General features: G+C 41.0%; 2 protein-coding genes across 3 annotated transcripts; both read right to left on the bottom strand.

Annotated features, from left to right (window-relative positions):
• Positions 1-14: 14 nt before the first annotated feature.
• LOC5501706 lies at positions 15-5,803 on the bottom strand. 2 transcript variants are annotated; one of them, XM_032370002.2, is made up of 6 exons: positions 5,548-5,803; positions 4,925-5,025; positions 2,689-2,781; positions 1,872-2,071; positions 1,265-1,390; positions 15-978 (listed from the first exon to the last, which is right to left on the bottom strand). In XM_032370002.2, exons 2-6 carry the CDS (start codon positions 4,997-4,999, stop codon positions 900-902), a joined length of 573 nt encoding a protein of 190 aa, XP_032225893.1. In that variant the 5' UTR covers positions 5,000-5,025; positions 5,548-5,803; the 3' UTR covers positions 15-899. The 2 variants fall into 2 exon arrangements, with proteins under 2 accessions (XP_032225893.1, XP_032225892.1); XM_032370001.2 differs by having other exon boundaries at positions 15-981.
• A 437-nt stretch (positions 5,804-6,240) lies between these two features.
• LOC5501710 (HMG domain-containing protein 3) lies at positions 6,241-19,314 on the bottom strand. The gene is made up of 10 exons (XM_048731066.1): positions 19,067-19,314; positions 17,587-17,659; positions 15,692-16,871; positions 12,733-12,901; positions 11,820-11,976; positions 11,219-11,419; positions 10,269-10,448; positions 9,623-9,748; positions 7,867-8,082; positions 6,241-6,887 (listed from the first exon to the last, which is right to left on the bottom strand). Exons 1-10 carry the CDS (start codon positions 19,108-19,110, stop codon positions 6,384-6,386), a joined length of 2,850 nt encoding a protein of 949 aa, XP_048587023.1. The 5' UTR covers positions 19,111-19,314; the 3' UTR covers positions 6,241-6,383.
• Positions 19,315-19,351: the final 37 nt, after the last annotated feature.

The raw sequence follows: 19,351 nt of genomic DNA on the forward strand, positions 1-19,351 counted from the left end.
ACCGGGTAAACGCCTGAGAGTAGGCTACCTTTACTGTAATATAAAAATATTATTGCTCTAGTGACAAACATGATTTGTCTACACAGTGGTAAATAGAATATGTTAGATAGATAGCTCTAGACATAACAGCAATTTTTTCATACAAACAGCAGTCCTTTACTTATTCGTCATTATTCAGAGTCTCTCAGTTCTTTGATGGGAGAACTGCTGTTATTATCATGGTAACACCCCTTAGATGATACCTATACTGCCCTTCCATTAATACTTAATAATTAATTTAAACTTCGCACTTTGGGTGTCATCAGCGGTTACCGTGCACATAATTTTGGGCATCATAACAACGGGAGTCATCAATTCTGCACTTAGCTGGTTATACGGTTTATTATTTTTCTCTGGAAAGGTATTTTCTTGACCTTATTCTCTAAAGATGATATCAGCATTCGTCTAAGGTTGCATTTTTTGGTCAGCAGTTCTGCCTTCAGATGGAGGTATATCATCATTGGCAGGCCTTCTCGTCTATTCCACACTTGTCAACAGTGCTTCTCGACCACACACACCACAGGGCCGACTAGTGCTCCTTGGACATTTCACCAAATCTCCTTGGATCCAGGGGCGTACCCAGGATTGGCTGATGGGGGGTGCGCAGTCATAGGAATCATATGGAAAAAGCATACTATTTGAAGATTCCGTAATAAGAAATTACAACTTTTTGGCCGCCAAGGGGGATGCGCGCGCCCACCCTGGGCACCCCCCCCCCTGTGTACGCGCCTAGGATCGATATTTTCTGTTCTAGACTTCTCAATAGTCTTTCATCTAGCCTTACACGGGACCTTCAACTTGTCGCCGTTTCTTCTCGTCTTACACGGAGGCTTGTCTTCTCCCCAGGCCTCTCTTGGTGCTCAGAGGCTACCAATACTGCCGTAATCATATGCAGGTCTAGCGGGACACTTGATCCAGGTCTCAAAACCTTTGCACTTGCTGCTAGAAGTAAATAACAAAGGGAATAAGAAGAAAATTTAAAGCCAGACTCATCTTAAGATCAGTAATTGAGGCCTTAACTGCTCAAGTGTTTTATTGTAGTGTAGGTCAAGCTAGCAATCGATAACTGTTCATGCTACTTACTTCGACTGTAAGAACTAAGGGAATAAGAAAGAGAAGGTATAAAGCCACACTCATCTAAAGATCAGTTATCGAGGCCTCAACTGCTCAAGTGTATTGTAGTGTTAGGTCAAGCTAGTAATCGATAACAGTTCGTGTTACTTACTTCGACTGCGTGTCGTTGTATTGTCGGCAGATGTTCTTACAGTCTTGGACATCTTGGCGAACCAGCTCAAGCAAAGCCTCGTGCTGACGGTTCAACTTGCAAAAGAAGTTCAGTCGGCTTTTGATTCTATCGAACAAAGAACAAAGAGGCATTCAGTAAAAATCCGCATACACCACCCCTTGCTACGGCCCTGCTCGGAATTTAGGCTGAACATGTGTTTAATGGAAAATCTTGCCGAGAGCGTTTACAGTTAAAATCTAATTCTTATCATATAGATACATATTCTGACGATTCTTCAAAGAGAATTGCTTTAGCGTTATTGCTTGTTATCGTAACTTGAGGTGTTCTCATTAAAGAAGGCCCATCTCGCCGCCATTTTACGCTCCCATACAATACCGATTCACTCAAAGAATCCATTTCCATATCGGCTAATTTAAGCAAGTAACTGTGATGCTTTCAATATCATATTGTTAATAAGGTATTAAACTTTAATCGCAGGTGGTTATTTAAAAGTTTCCTTGCAAATAAACCGATATGGATTTTCAATTGTAAACAATGATAAAGGAGTGGCTGAGAGACATTCTTTAAAATGCTTTATTCCACGCACCTGCTTGTCGTATCTTCGTTGATAGAGTTCCTGAATGCGTCAAGGCGAAATCTCTCTTTCTCGATCAATTTGTCTTGCTGTTGCTGGACGTCACGAAACCTGCTCAACAAGCCCAGGATCTTGTCTCGACAGTCATCAACAGACACCTCCCCTTGACGGGCTCGTTTGCGCCACTCCAATACTTCCATGCGTATTTCCACCTGAGCCAGTGATATGAGGTTTGTTACAAGCAGCGTTAAAACATCATTTCAGGGGCAACGGTAGAATATTTGACATCGGATTTTAGATATAAAATTTAATTTTAAGTAAAGGGGTACCAGAGGTAAACCAAGCTCTCTATTTGTGCCTATCAATCTTACAGTAGACAATGTGCGAAAAAAAAATAATTGAAAAATGCTATTTAATTATATTTGCATTTCTACATTTTTGCGTGTTCTCTGGCGTCTTTGGTGTTTTTGAAGAATCCGTCCTGGACAGTGTTTGATTGCAACAAGTATTTTTTTGCAGTTATTGTTTTGGTTTTTCGTACAATGTTCACCGTACGAACAATATGCAAAAATACAAAGCTTGGGTTACCTGTGGTGGTACCTCCATAAACGAGATGCCACCTTTAGGGTCTCACGGATGGATTAATGTATGCACAACTGTACACCGTTTGTACGATAACTTGAAATAATTTGTGATAAACCTCATTTCCGAGGCATTCTGGAGAAAACGAAAAGATGTCTCTTCCTCGAAAAATACCCATCCGAACATTGGAACGAGGTTTGATGCTGAATCCACCATCCGTCCCTAAGGATCAGCGGTAATAGCCCACCTGGATTTGCTTCTTCTCGTCCTGTATGTACTGACAGCGCTGCATGAAGTGCTCAAACTTGTAGTCCGGCGGAGTGTTCTTCACTTTAGGCACCTGTCAATCAAACACATCACGTGATATACATGAGCGCTTCAGGTATTCAAATGCTATCACATTCTCGCTTGGTCTTTTGGATAATTTTCAAAATGGCGTCTAGCTGACAGTACGGAAATTATCCAGAGACCCTGGAAACAAATTAAATACTTTTATTACTCGAAACCAAATATAACAGCATATCAGTCATAATAATTTTGTAATCTTCAGTTTTCTAGATTTTCAATTCTTTTAATGGGTTAATAGGATTTTTTTAGCATATACTTTAACGCTTTATTCTTATAACGTTTAGTTTTCCTATTTCTTCATTACGTTATACGTTATTGATGTACAGTAATCTTTTTTCTTATAAAAATAAGATCTGTTATCTCGAATTAATTTAACCATTAACCAGTGTTGTGCAAGCACAGAGGGGGAAACGCCTAAACTTGTATAAAAACGGGTTTTAGGTGGGCTAGATATTCTAAACCAGCTCTTACTCCCACCCATACCATTAGAGCTTGCACTGTTACCAGTGTTAAGTCACTTAACTATATCTCGCGATTCACTGTGACGCGACAGTGGATACATTGTAGAATGGACCATTATGTAACGCGTAACTTACCTTAGGACAACACAAAACACATACACACCATGTTCCACGTGACATAATACGTGACGACACAGGGTCAGTACCGTGACGTCATCTGTCATACCCGTCGTGACGTCGGTCACCCGTCCTTTATTGCGTTACCAGTAGTGTGACGTCACTTGTCAAAGTATGTCACGTGCCGTGTATTCTTGTCGCCTCTTGAGTGTCGTTACCGCATGAAAGACAGTTTTCCTCACTTCCCGTCCAACCTACAGTCCCCCTCGTTGTCCAAGTCTGTTGTGTTACACGTTTAGGCGAGGCGTTCATCAGGGGAAACGCTTTTTCACTCTTAGACGAGGCGCTTATTCGAGGTTATTTATAGCAGGCGCTTTATTCGAGGAAATACGGTTTACAACTTTTACCATTTTTAGTGGAGATTCGTCTTACCGTAACAAAATATTAGAAGAGATATTGATTAAAAAATATGCGCCTTGAAAATTGACAATTGGATTGTGCGCGAAAAAGCTTTAGCTTGCTACCAGGACAGACAATAAGACATCGAGAAAAACAACAATATTAACAACGAAAACAACAACAGTAAAAGTGTAGGACAACGTCAGTTATCAACGTACTGACAATACGTAAACAATAGCGTTAATAAGGGGTAAAAAGGCTATAGAAGGGGCGTGTCTTTGCCCTCCCCCCATTCCTCCAGTACTTCGAGGCCTGTTACAAGGCCAATAATCCTTGACACAACATTAACAAATTGATTTTAGTAGTACCTTATAACTACTATATTTAGCAGGCACTTTTCACAGGGTTGGTATAACATTTCCTTTCGCCTCCTCCGCAAGGAAAAATAGAACGATTGGGTTTCCTGTGGCAAGACACGGAAGTGAGAAAACCGGAAAGGCAATCTCCCCAAAGGTAACCCATTCTTCCCCTTCTTTTCCTTACAAGGCGGAGTTGCCTGCGGAGGAGATTTTTCCTTGAGATTTTTTTTGCGATTTGGGAGGTAAACCTTTATTATAAAGCTTAGTTCATGAAATGTATCCGTTGCAAATGCATGCAAATGAAGATGAAACAATCGACTTGATTTCTTTGCATGCATTTCCATTGAATACTGCTCATGGATAACACTAGTCTCCTTCGCAGCCGCCCGAGGTCGGAGTCACGCAAAAACGCTCCCCTCCGACCTCGGGCGGCTGCAAAGGAGACTAGGATAACACGGCATCTGAACTTCTTTGAAGTTTGCAAATTTTGTTATGAAGAATATTATAAACAACAATTAAACAAAACTGTAAACTGCTTGACTCGACTATTTTTAAACATGTCTACATCGAAGCCGAAGTATTTTTTCTGAAGTGAAAAACTCAACAATATTTGAAAAAAAAAATACCTAGAAAAAAAATTCGGGAATTTTTTACTTCTCTTCAATATCGTGACTTTGAAACGACACACAAAATAGTATCAAAAAGGTAGGAGAAAAATAATAATTTTTGACGGGAATCCATGACGCAGCTCATTGGCTTAGCCTGTCCTTTGGCGCGCTCTGATTGGCTGTTCACTTACCTTGTTGTTTTGTTTGGCGGGTGGCAGCGCGGGTGGCTTGCTTGCCAGGTTGATTGAACTCATTGTAGTTCCCATGGCAACAAAGTTTGCTAGGTGAAAACCTGTTTTAAAGCAGATACGACAATTTGTGTCAAAACACCTGTCTTAAAATGACTATAAGTTTATTTTAGAATTTCACCAAAAAAATTATCTAAAATTTTTAGCGAAAATTTCAAATGACCATGAAACTGCCCACACGGCATCTTTTTATCATACTTCTTATTCGTTTTTTAGCTTTTTATTTTTACCGCAAATAAAAATTATTTTAGACCTATTGCCAGCTTTCATGATAACGCACGCCATACAAGAATCAATAAAGAAATATCATTAAAAATGCTTTTTATTATATCATCTATTATGCCATTTTCCCGGGCAAAAATATTATACAGATACCAAAATATTTGTGTTCAAAAGGGTTCTGCGGGTGGTAATATTATTGACAACGTGAGCTGATTCCAACGCCCAACCAACTTTACTTCGAACATCCCTGCTATTTCTACTAAAACTTCTCTAAACTAAACTCACTAAAAGCCCACCACAATAAGAAAATAACTAACAATAGTAGCAATAAATTGAGTATGTACCTTGAATATGTACGTTAGATACTTGTCGCTGGTTGCCCGGTTTCTCTCCCTTGCTTTGGTCTTTTTGGTTTCTTTTCGGGACAGCGCGATGTGCGTCGCGATTCTCCAATTCTGTAAAAGTTGGCGAAGAGTCTTAACTGTTACTTACCGCTCTAAATAGTCTGCCAGGCGCAATATCTTGTCAGCAGTTGTGCGAATGCCCGCCTTGACTTGCGGCACGTTTGGTATTTATTGCGCGTATCAAGGCGGGGTCGCTGTGTATCGCGAGGTGATGTCATCGTAGGTGGCGCAAGGCATGCTGGGAAGATTAAGCGGTTTTTGCAAGAAAACGCGATTTACAGTCGAAAGGCGTGTTTACACTCTTACATGAACAATTCTTATCTTACGATGGAAACTTTTATTTTTCTTTCGGCGATTTTTATTGCACTTAATCGCACGTGTCAATACGTTATTTGCAGCCTAGTGCACTTTGAGGTTGCGATACAAAATCTGTTGTCTCTCATCAAGGACGATGGAAACTTTTTTTTGCGGCGATTTTTATTGCACATAATCGTACGTGTCTATACGTTATTTGCAGCCTTGAAGAGGTAGCTACTTAGAGGTTGCGATAAAAATCGCAGCTCAGCTCTTGTAGTGTGACAAAACTCTCTAGTGTAAACTGGTCAGTCAGTCAGTCGATCATATGCAAATTCGTCCATCTTCAAAGTCTTTTATTAAAAAATACGCTACAACGGATGATTTAAGATTGACGCAATTCTTTAAAGCTAGACAAATACTTCGAGACTTGAGATGATTATGATAAAACGTCTTTCGAGACTCAAACAAAGGTAATGAGGTCATCGTGCGTTGTTATAAGGACAGTCTTTGGCCACGTGACCCCCATAGAAGCACTTGGCGCAGACGATGACAAAGCGCTGAAACTTGTCTCGCACGATCGTCTCGCCCGCTCCGCACTGCTTGGAGACGAGCTCAAGCTGCTCCCTGACGATCTCCAGACTCGTAAAATAATCCATAAGCCTCCCATACAGGAAGTACTGATGAAAGGTCAAGTTATTTCCGCCCTTGCGCCTTGAATCCCGCGGGTTGGTTCCGTGTCTGCGGGAAGACCCGCTACCCGAAAGCGGACTTGCCTTGTAGGCGGCAAGTTCGGGGCAGAGGTCCATGTTGTGGTATTGGCAGGATTTGAGATGGTGGGACCCTCCCTTGTCGCCGATCCGTGGAGTAAGGACTCGTCGCTGTTTCATCCCCGTGGCCGGGTGGGTTAGGGGGTCTTTTGGATCTACTAGCGGGGTGGGGGTAGTTTGGAGCTCTGTCATTTGTAGCTCAGGGCAGGATACTTCCTGTTGGGAAAACGACACGAGACTGAATTACTAACAGGGAAGAGTTTGACTACAACTCTCGCATTCACTATCAAAGGCAATAAGCTGAAATACTGTCCCTGTATCGTATTTATCATTATCACCTACATCATTGTAACATCACCAAGTTATCATTATCACCTACATCATTGTAACATCACCATCATTATCAACTACATCATTGTAACATCACCATCATTATCACCTACATCATTGTAACATCACCATCATTATCACCTACATCATTGTAACATCACCATCATTATCACCTACATCATTGTAACATCACCATCATTATCACCTACATCATTGTAACATCACCATCATTATCACCTACATCATTGTAACATCACCATCATTATCACCTACATCATTGTAACATCACCATCATTATCACCTACATCATTGTAACATCACCATCATTATCATCTACATCATTGTATCATCACCATCATTATCACCTCCATCATTGTAACATCACCATCATTATCACCTACATCATTGTAACGACACCATCATTATCACCTACATCATTGTAACATCACCATCAATATCACCTACATCATTGTAACATCACCATCATTATCACCTCCATCATTGTAACATCACCATCATTATCACCTACATCATTGTAACGTCACCATCATTATCACCTACATCATTGTAACATCACCAAGTTATATATTCATAATCTCAAAATTAGCACCACCATTAAATTCGCCGTTATCACCATCACCAACATCATCACGATCACGATCACGATCACGATCACCACCATCACCATCACCATTATCATAACCATCACCATCACCATCACCATCACCATGACATTAAACAACTATCCTCACCAGCAAGACGAGGATCTCCCTCACCAACAACCATCACAACATAACTATCAAGCAAACCATCGATTACCAATCTAAAGTAGGACCGCAAAACTCATCACACGCTCTTTGTATACCTGTGGTTCACGGTAGTGGTCTGGGACTTGAAAGCACCCGAGACTGTCTCCCCACAGCTGATTGGCTAGTGAGGGGTACCGGAAGCTGACGTGCTGGGTCACGCTGCAGGCGGCGTCGGCGATGTAGACAGGCGGCCAATAACGACACGCCTGCAGCAAGTCCACATGATCACGTGCACTCTCCTGACGTAAGAGGAACTTGGACCCAGTCACTACCTGATACGAGGAGAAGAAAAACTGATTTTAATCTAAAAAAAAATGCGTTTTTGTGATATAAGTTTCGTGATGCGTGTTCGAGTAACATATTTCGTGATGCGTGTTCGGCATACATGTTTCATAATCCGTGTTTATGAAATATGTTACGTGATACGTGTTTGTGAAACAAGTTTCTTGATGCGTGTTCGTGTTACAAATTTTGTGATACGTGTTCGTGATACATGTTCCGTGATGTGTTTTCGTGACGCAGACTTTAAAGTCCATATAACCTTTCAGTTGACAGACTTTGACAATTATTTATATTTTCATCTTCCCAATGGTATGTGGTTCGTATGGACCCTATAAAACTCAAATCTGTAATATTGAGGTATTTTGGTCAACCTTCGGAAAAAAAGCCGTGAACTAAAAGGCCCGCGTCGAGTCATTTGTGACGTAGATCGAGATGTCAACCAAATTACACGATAAAACATATGCGCGCGCTAAACCGGTTCCCGTCTTCATGTCTTCTTAGCATGAGAGTATAAGATAAGAGAGGGTCACTTTGGTATTACCCGCGCGCCATGTCGCGCCGAATCCGGCTATTTTTAGTAACCATCACCCCACCACTGCGTGTGAGGATTTGCTCCTTTTTTTGCCCTACTCCCCCGTGGGTTGCGTGTTGTAGTTTTGCCAACTCGATAGGAATGAAAAGAGATCATGTAAAATAACTCGGAAGAAGAAAACAGGTCTAACTTAAGTTACCAAGATTGGCAAATATACTCACAGAAAGCTAAATCCCTAAGAGAGGGACACTTTGGTATTACCCGCGCGCAATGTCGCGTCCGAATCCGGCTATTTTAAGTAACCACCACCCAACCACAGCGCGGTGGTTTATCCATGCTTTCTTTTGGCTAGATTGATATAAGTGAAAGGTTTTAAAAGAACTTTAAATTACATGCTTGTGATAATAATTTGTGTGTTCCAGATATTTACGAGCAATCGCATGCTTGTTACACTTGTGTGCCAGTCGCGTGCCATTCATACCAATTGGGATCTTTCATGACACATTGCGTGCCATTTATACCAATTGGGATCTTTCATGACACATTGCGTGACATTCATACCAATTGGGATCTTTCGTGACACATTGCGTGACATTTATACCAATTGGGATCTTTCGTGACACATTGCGTGCCATTTATACCAATTGGGATCTTTCGTGACACATTGCGTAACATTTATACCAATTGGGATCTTTCATGACACATTGCGTGACATTCATACCAATTGGGATCTTTCGTGACACATTGCGTGACATTTATACCAATTGGGATCTTTCGTGACACATTGCGTGCCATTTATACCAATTGGGATCTTTCGTGACACATTGCGTAACATTTATACCAATTGGGATCTTTCGTGACACATTGCGTGCCATTTATACCAATTGGGATCTTTCGTGACACATTGCGTGACATTTATACCAATTGGGATCTTTCGTGACACATTGCGTGCCATTTATACCAATTGGGATCTTTCGTGACACATTGCGTGACATTACCTGGTGTGGACAGGTCTTTGTAAGGCGTCCTCCACTTGATGAAGCCCCCCCAGTGAATGTGTGACATGAGCTTTTACCAGCGGATAGGAACTGGCAACCGACTTCGAGATAACTCTGCAACAATGCCTGCAAAAACACAGCAGAGGTGGTAATATTTCAATTATACCATTTCCGTTGAGGTGGATAGTGGCGAAATATCTACCGAGAGCCGAAGGCTCCCAACGAATTCAATATTGGGCCTCCATTTCCCATCCCTTCATTAAAGAATGTTCATCAACCACTCCTGTTATTGTTAATCTTAAAAAAAATACAGCGTAAGGTACGTTATTTACGACTTTCCGTTATTGACCACATTGAAAATCTCTTGGTTACTTGCTTGAATTAGCCGATGGAAATGGATGCTTTGAGTCACTCGGCGTTGTGTAGGAACATAAAATGGCGGGGTGATTGGCCTTCTTCAATTTGTTAGTTTTACGCGAATTCTGTAACTCCGACGAAGGGTGACAATGAACATACCCCTGACCACCCCCCTCACGGACACACCCTTTCCCTTTGGTTATCATCTACCACATCATTTACCACAGGTAGACCGGAACTGCGTAGGAGAGTTCCGGCACGGGACTAGTTATCTCCATCCTCCTCTTACCTTGTTGTCTGTCGTGTTGACAGGAATCTCGCATCTCTGACACAGGGTGAAAAGCTGTGAGTGTGTGTACTGTGCAAGCTGGCCTGGAACAAGGGAACCTTGCTGGATCAGAGCTGCAAGTTTGGCTGAGCTGCCTTGGAATGACTGAACCGTCGCTTGCAAAGATGAACGGCTGGTAGCCTGTGATGTAATTCAAGGTTTGTCACAATCGAGAATATACAGTCAAAAACATTTCGCTGCGTTTGCGGTTGCCTTGGGAAGCAGGAAGTGAACATACAAACAAACATTGCATGCCTGGAGATTCTTGGAGGGGCAAAGATGTCTCTGCCCTCCATAAAGAGTAAGCCCATTCCAAAATTCAGTTGTTGGGCTGCGAGCTCAGAAAATCTGAAGCAGCGCCCGCAAGGCACGCGAGGCTACCCTTGTCTGATAACCTTGGGGGTCGCTATACAAAGAAACTCTTTTATTTTGTGTCGCGATCCTTCAAGGATAGCTGGAAGACCGCTCGCAGCATACGATTGTATGTGCTAATAAAGGATTTAACGACCAGGCACTCGCTACCGTATAGCAGGATAGATTCCACAGTGGCACAGAAAAACTTTATCATAAAACTGCGAGTCATATTTGAGTCAGCAGATGGCGGCCAGGAGCCTAGCCCACAAGCAACACTTGTGTCTTGCTGCTGTTTGATGCAAGTCCAAGGCAATGACACACTTCCTCGACAGATAGCAGCAGACAGTCGTCTAGATGATGTCGCTGTGTTGATAATGCTCTCCTTATCTTTACGCCCTCTGGGTTGATGTATCTCTGAACTCTGGTTCCGTCATAAGCTTTCATCATATCTTCTTACCTTCAAGCTTTCTGCGATAATGACTTTATCTGCGTGCTATGAGGGTGGCATATATGCAGCGAGTTAGGTTACGTTAATAGATGTAATCACGCCACCTCACCTTTAAGCTCTCTGTGTTGATGACTTTATCTGCGCGCTGAGAGGGTGGGATGTACGGAGCGACCCGGGCTCCGTCAAAAGATGTGATCATGTCTACCGTAGCGAATGCCACCTGTTCCAGTGTCTTGTTCTCCATCTCAGCCCAAAAGCCATCTACGTCTACGGGATCCTCAGACAATGGTGGGCTCTCGGGCCACTTGATCTGGAGTCAATTGTGCCTTATGTGAGCTTGTTTCCGGAACACAAAATCAACAAATGGATAGGTTTTTTTTTATAATAAAAAAACACCGAACACTTTTTGTTTCTAAATCTGCTAAAAGTGGATTTTAGAAACAAAATAATAATAACATAGTTATGACAGCCTTTTGGCGTTGAAAATTACAATACTTGGGAGGCCTGTGGTTTTAGACCAAAAAGAGGCTCAAACGGGCGTGCGCGTTTCTTCTTCCCGCTAAAAGCAAGTAAGCAACAGAACACACAAGACAGCAACATTTAATTAATACTTTTGGCATTTTTAAATTTTAAAATGTTTTTAATACTTTACATCATTCCCCCCAGAATATGACTATACTGTATGGTGTGACCGGCTTCTAGCTACTAACCTTGATTCCCGAAAGAGATATACAGTCCTTTGGGCACGATTCGGCAAACTCTACTTTAGGAGCTACTCCACACAGGCCGCAGATGGCGTCATCCGCGTTCCTCACTGTGAGACACTCATACGCCCAGTAGCCACGATATAAGTGCTGTTCAATGTACCTTAATCGCAAGGAGGAAACAATCGACTTCTTTGAGACACAAGTTACTGACAAGATAATGTCATTTCAATGTACCTATACCACAAGGAGAAAACAAAACTTGAATCATCATTTGATGACAAGGTATGTAATGTCATTTCAATGACCTTTATCACAAGGAGAAAACAATCGATTTCCTTGATACATAAGTTACTGACAAGGGCCACAGCGAGACACTAATAAACCCAGTAGCAACGATACAAATGCTGTTCAATGTACCTATACATTATTTTTCTCTTTTTACAATTAAAGTGAACGAGAAACGCTCTCCGGTCAGTCAATGTGGCCGTTCAGAATTAAGTGAACAAGGAATGCCTGGAACCTCTGGTAACCCGGACAAATATTACAAAGAAAAAGATGACGGCAGTCTATGACGTTTATGCTGAGTTGTTTAAGAAGCAGGGTTCATTTCTGTTGATCTCTATATACTACACCCATCAATTTCTAAAAATTCTCAAGGTTTATAAGATTGAGCTAAGAAAGCGTCCTTGGGGTGGGGTGGGGGGACTCCGATAAAAACAGACAAGGTGATCGTCAGCAAAATCAATTTTAACACTAAGGGATAGCACTTTGGGTTTTAAAACAGCAATTCTCACTCCTAAGTGATAGCACATTGAGTGTGTCTGAAGCAATTGCTAACCCTAAGAGATAGCACTGGAAACACATTTTTTTCAGTTTTCATGCAGAGCTGGGTACGCAGCCTCAAATGAGAACTCACCGCCTTTTCTCAATCGTCATCTTGGCAGACGCAGTGGGGTTCTTGACCAGAGTCATGCTCATGATTGCCTCGGCAGCTTGGAGGGGTGCCACTCCTTGCTTGACGTGCTCCCGAATCAAAAACAAGATATCCAAGCTCACCATAACCTTGTTAGAGACATTGAAGAGTCCTACAAATGTGTGTATTCAGAAAGAGGTCACGAGGACTCTGTCATCAGCCATTTCGTTATCCCAGCAAAAATTGAGAAGAAAATTGGAAGAAAGCATTTATTTCTACTGGCTAATTTTGGGAAGCATGTTCGTGTAATATTGTTTATTTGCTTTGATAAATTAAATAAAAAAAGTATGTTTGTTTACTTTTATAAATGAAACAAAATCCCAAACTGGAATAAAATCAATGACGTATGGCCGACCACTTTGTTTACAAGCTTCTGTGAAGTTCTATTTGACTCCAGAAGACATTGTACTGTAGTTATGTTGGTAGTCCGGCGGATATGTGTTTGAATTGCGCACTTTTTGCTAAAGCTACCAATTTTAGCATAGTGATGGTTTTTAATACCCTTTACAAGATAGGCTTTAGAGCCAACCTCAGATCGGCTTTATTTTCTGATTAAGAAGGAGTATTGATTTGGCCGCCATTTTGAACCGGAAGTAAACTACCTTTTTCAAAAAAGTAAATAAACTTGCAAAGTTTGATAATGTTTTGCCACTAGACGACTAAAATGAAAGTCACAAAATGTATTTAAACCCAAGATTGCTTAAAATAATCGCATATTTTCATTTTTGGAACTTTCAAGGAGATAGTCACCTTTAACCGGAAGTAGTCGATAGTAAAACCTCGGACGTTTATTTCACCCCGCGCCCTCTAGCAAAAGACACCAATTTTATTGCAGTTGTAGTTTGAAATAACCTTTATAAGATAAGCTATGGAGCCAAGATAAAATCGGCTTTTATCACCGACTAATATGGTTGATTAAAATTGCCGCCATTTTGCACCGGAGATTAAATGTGTCATTTTTGAAAGCACAGAGATGCACATCTTGTTTAAAAGTCTACGACTAAAATATTCATGAAATCCATTTGATAAAGTTGTGGAAAAGGCAAAACTGATTAGGTTTCTGCTATTAATTTTACCGTTTTTTAAACAGGAAGTGGTTTCCAAACCTGTTTCAGTACACTCTAATCAAACCAGCTTAATGCATATACGAATAAGCAATGAAGCATTATTTTTAATGGAATTGCATAAATGATGACAGTTGTATTTTGCATGTGCATTAAATTGATATTTAATATTAAGAAAATATTTTCCTGCTATGTGAGCCTCGGCATGTTGATAAAAATAAGTGAAATCTCAGGCTGGGCGTTCTTAAAAAAATTGACTCTTATAAAACAAAAAGAGTGTGGTTTATATACGTCGGTCTAACGTAATTACAAGCTGCGGTGAGAACTGCTATCTTCATTTAATGCAGTTCAGATATCTTACAGCTTTATCGTTACACGATTCAGTAGAGCTGCAAAGGGCTGAACATTTCATGCTGGCTTGGGTGTAAGTGCAGCGTGCTGGGCACCCTGTCTTTTATTAAATAGTTCTTGGTTCTTTATCTAATAGTTCTTTGGCTTCTTGGCACGCCTTGGAAAGCCTTAGTAGCGTTTGTCCAAAGCGGCTGGCATCTGTTGTCCATTCTGCTAAAAAGACGGAAGTACTGAGGCAGGGAGGAGTGCTTTGCCCCCAACATGCTCTGCTTGAATGGCAGCTTTCGTGGTGTGTTGTATGATAGCGGCCTTCGTCAGTGAATGACATCAAATGCTGTTTCTTTCTTCACGAACTGTACTTGTTCGGTCGTATAGAAGCAGCGGAGAGCGCTCAAGTGTTGTCAAACATTCTGTCTTTTATCTTAACTGACCTGAAGGCTAACTGTCGAAAAGCATCTGTGGCTTCGGGGAATACAGCAACTACTGTCTTTTCCCCCTATCCGCACAACAAGATACAGTATCACGCCAGTAAATGCGTGAAATTCTACCAGTATTTATTTGGCGAGATACTCATTTCACTTTTCTGTAGAATAAGGAAGAAAGGCAAGGAGAGTGATAAGTGCGCACCCTAGGCCACCAGTTAAACGGTTCCTACAGTTAGAAACTGTTCATTTTGTAGCACTTGCACATATTCACGTGTGCGGTCGTTTACAGACGTTGAAATCAATAGGTGGAGCGGGCCGCTCACCGTGGTTCTTGGTATCCCCACCAGGCTTGTCACATAAGCAGTTTCTTTTGTCTTTTTGCTTTTCTCTTGATCCAGCTATTGAGTGTGTATATTTGGTATACTTGTGCTGGCTACATGTGGCTTTTCTATCATTTGACGACTTTTAGTGAGTATCGACGCGTGATTTTCACTTCCAGAAAATTATCGGCCATTTTAAAAGCGCAAGATAATCCGTGATTTAATCAGATTTTTTTGGCTCCATAGCCTATCTTGTAAAGATTCCCAGAAACTACTCCTGAAATAAGTTTTCTTATTTTTGTTAAAAGGTGCAAAGTGAAACAAGCGTGCCGTTATTTATTCTTGACTACTTCCGGTTCAAAATCCCTGTCACCGTAAAAGTTAGAAAAATGAAAAATTTGCGGTTACTTTCAGAATTCTTTGGTTAATATGCATTCTTTGATGTATATTTTATTCGTCTATGAGTAAACTTTCTCGAAAAGTGCAAGTTTTTTTTATTTTTTGGAAAAAAATTAGTTTACTTCCGGCTCAAAATGGCGGCCAAATCAATATTCATTATTAATAAGAAATTGAATCCGAACTGAGCTTGGCTTTATAACCTATTTTGTAAGGGGTATTAAGAACTCTCACTATGCTTAAATTGGTAACTTTAGCAAAAAGTGCGCAACTCAAGGTAAAATCTGCACATATCCGCCGATTTCCTTGGTACATTTGGCAAAGTATTGAAAATTGGTTAACATACCTGAGCGGACATCATGGAAGCCATGGATCGCCATACACTCTGGGTTCATACACTTCTTTATCAAGCAGGTAATAGGTAGCACGTGTGCCATCGTCACAAGCCAACCCTCGCCATTGGAGCCTTGAACCTGTCTTTTCTCGGACAACTTCCCTCCACATAATTTACACAGATCCCCCTCTGGCTCGAACTGCATCTTCCAAGCAAACTCATTACAGTGCAAATCAATCCGCAGCTCGTTGTACATGCTGTTCAACAAAGTGGTGGTACCTGCGTTTTTGCACTCGATAAGTTTAAATATCGGTGCCAGCGCACTAGCATCTTCTGGGATTCTTACCACATCTCGTAGTAGCCGTATAGTGGAGCTCCTTTGAATTGCCTTAGAAGTGGTTGCAGTGATATGTGATTCCTCTTGCGAACTGCTGCACTGTTCATTACCGTATATGGGCATTGCGTCTAGTGTACTCATCGGGGGAGGGCTATTGCTAATTGTCGCCCATTTATAAAGGCCATAATGAACGCATTTTGAACGATAGGGCTTCACACAAGACCTTGATCCATCCTCTCCGCATGTGAACTTTGTGTCATTTTTATCAAGTTTTAGATGGAGGAGACCTAAGGGATTTCTACTATTCTGAACACAAATCACCACAAAGTTAAACTGTGAGACCTGTTGGACAACAGGGATGCTCAGCTCGTCTGCTTTCTGTACCAATCTAAGGAACTCCTCCTTCATCACAGATGAAAAGGGAAGTGAATCAAGTGCAGGGGTCGCCAAAGGAATGGGCTCTGCTTCGAGTTCCGATTCTTTGGATGCCTTCACATGCTCGCAAGCAAACCCAGTGGAGTTCGATAGCATTGAGGTACTTCTCTGAATCCTACACTTTTCATAGAAACAAATATGATTACTGTCATTTTTGCTGACTTGTACAAAGCATCGGTAATCACGCCCTCGGCGAGCAATCTTCACTGAGTAAAAATCATACTCAGAGGATAGATTTCCTGATTTGAGTTTTTTTGCATGCGCTACCGTACTGGAATCCTTGCACGTTCCGGTTGCACTTCCTCCAAGGAAGACACCACATTGGGGACACACATTGGGCTTTCTACGGCACGGGTAGGAGTATGTACACCCTTCTCCAGGACACATGCCTCTGCCACGCTTCGTAGCAGGAGGAAGGACCTAGGTTTCAAGTCAAAGGGACAGCATTGGTAATAATACAACGATATGAGAAAAAACATGACAACGAGACAAAAATGACTGGTTGGATTGTGACACACAGGAAGCCTGTTCGATGTATCCCGTAAATTGATTCACATAGCATTATTTTTTTAATTCTAAAATAACAGCAATAGAATAAAAAAAAATAAACTAAGGACATTATTTCTACATTATTGACCCCATATAGCAGAGTTTATAGGGCATTTGTCTGTGTGTCCTTAATTGAAAGTTGGTCCTTTGTGTTGTAGTTTGGTGGAAAAAGTCTGAGATGTATCAAACGGAAAGCATTTTCACATGCTTCTATGAATTCTCAATCAGATTACATAGATTTCTGCCATCACCCGTGGAACAAGAAGCCCTGCTGCTAAAGCTCTCTACTGTCTGATTGACACAAACTTTACTTATAGCAAACCAGGGACGCAAATAAATGCTAGTACAAAACAGAGCACGACGAAATCCTCCTACAGTAGTTATGAAGCTTGTGTTAATTTAAATTGTGATTTTCGCAAATTAATCGGCCAACTTTCTTATAACTTCATCTTGGTGGCTCCAGTGACTGGCAATGCACTACAATGCCTAGAAAAACCTAAAACCAACAATGAATTGAATCAAAGATGGCTGATAGCTGGTCAGAGTAAATTATAATATATGTTACCATACTAGTAAGTCAACTCACCGCAAAGTCTAGCTCTTTTGCTACAACATTCTTAGTTGTTGCAGCAGTATTGACTTGAGCTACCAGAACACCACTGCAAAGGGGAAACATCAATATAAGCATCCAGTTGTTGTTCACCCTACATACGTAGCCATGGTGCATTCTTATTGAGGCTAATTTTTACACTTTAGCAAAAGTTTTAACTTTCAATGTGTTCAGCGTGAAATGTACTAGCTTCATCCCCTGGCTTCTATTGGCTGAGTGGCTTGTCGTTTAATGACGTCACTTTTGATTTGCCGTTCACCACGAAGCCTGGCAAAACACTCAAAATTGGCAAATCAACGTGTCTACGGGCTTGTATGGAGCTGAGTTGAGATGTCTATGGCTTATAAGGGAAATTGTTATCTGGGCTTTTCAGCATGAAATCAGTTGAGTACAGTACAACTTCACACGTATCTCACTACTACTCAGATTATTTACTTTAACTGAGCCCATATGTTTCAAAGGTAAATTCAAAGGTAAAAATTTTTGCCTGGGGATGAGGCTAGAAATGCAACTTGTTTTGGGACCGGCTCTCCTTCAACTAACACTACCTACATAATCTAAGCAGCTACTGTACCCTTTGGTGTGTAAACAGCTAAAAAAGCACCCAGTTAGCTACTGGTATTGTCTATAGAGTCTACAAATTTTGATCAGGTTAAAAGGAGAAGAACAGAACTACAGCTGACTGCAGTTTTAGTTATCCTCAGTGACCCCAAGGATGAAGACCAGTAAGTGATGTCGTACCAATGTCCTGCTAGCTGGCTCTTATTTGCAGTTATTCAGAAAATGCTTTGTTTTGGAATATTGGAATATTCTGTGGCATGCGCATAGGCCAATATGCGCACATCACAGAATTCCTGCTGGGACCTCATGTCCATTTGCCTTCCCCTCTCTGCACTTATTCTTGTCTGTTTTTTATGTATTTTTTTTTGTATATCTTTATAGGTAGTCGTGGAGAAAGCCTCTAAATAAAAAAAAAACAAACCACCTTTCCCTTTGACCCCAGAGAGATGCTTGCTATCTGCCTAGGCTACTTTCCCATAAGATCTTTCAAAGTAGTACTTTTTTCCAGGTAATAGGTTTACTGATCTGGGCTGTTTGGCACATATTTTGTCTTCTGCATTACAATGCATTGCAGATTAAAGAATAATATGTAGATCTTGAGTTTATCTGCCCTGTTACTGTATTTTCTGTAGCTGGGCACGTTCCACATACTGTAACAAAGTCTGTTTGCTTGTCACAGTGCAGCAGTTGAGATCATGCATTGTTTCTTGACATTCAATTCAGATAACACGTGCCTCAAAACAAGGTGGACCACCCACTTGTAGTTTAATCATCATAATTAAGTCTAACATATTATGTTCCTCCTGTCCTTGATTTAATTTGCAGTTTATCTTATTTAAAAAAAACAATAATACATTACTAGAAATTGATAGCCAGGCAATATGCTGTACGATACCTCGCTGAAGCCTGCATTTCTTGTTGTGAAGGTGCTTCCTCCATACTTAAATATAGTAAGGCTTACTATAGTGTAGATGACCAACTCACACTGCCCTTTCGTGAAAAGAGCTAAAATTCAAATCCCTAGCACTATTACCGGATCTTATGAAACATTGATTTATACGATGATACATTGTTTCCTCCTGACTGTAAATTTTGACATTTTTGCAACGCTCTTTTCTGAAACAAACAAAAATGGCTACCATAATCGAGAAGGACTGGGTCTCAAATTCTTTTTACACAG

This window comes from Nematostella vectensis, chromosome 8 (assembly GCF_932526225.1).
Source record: "Nematostella vectensis chromosome 8, jaNemVect1.1, whole genome shotgun sequence".
NCBI lineage: Eukaryota > Metazoa > Cnidaria > Anthozoa > Actiniaria > Edwardsiidae > Nematostella > Nematostella vectensis.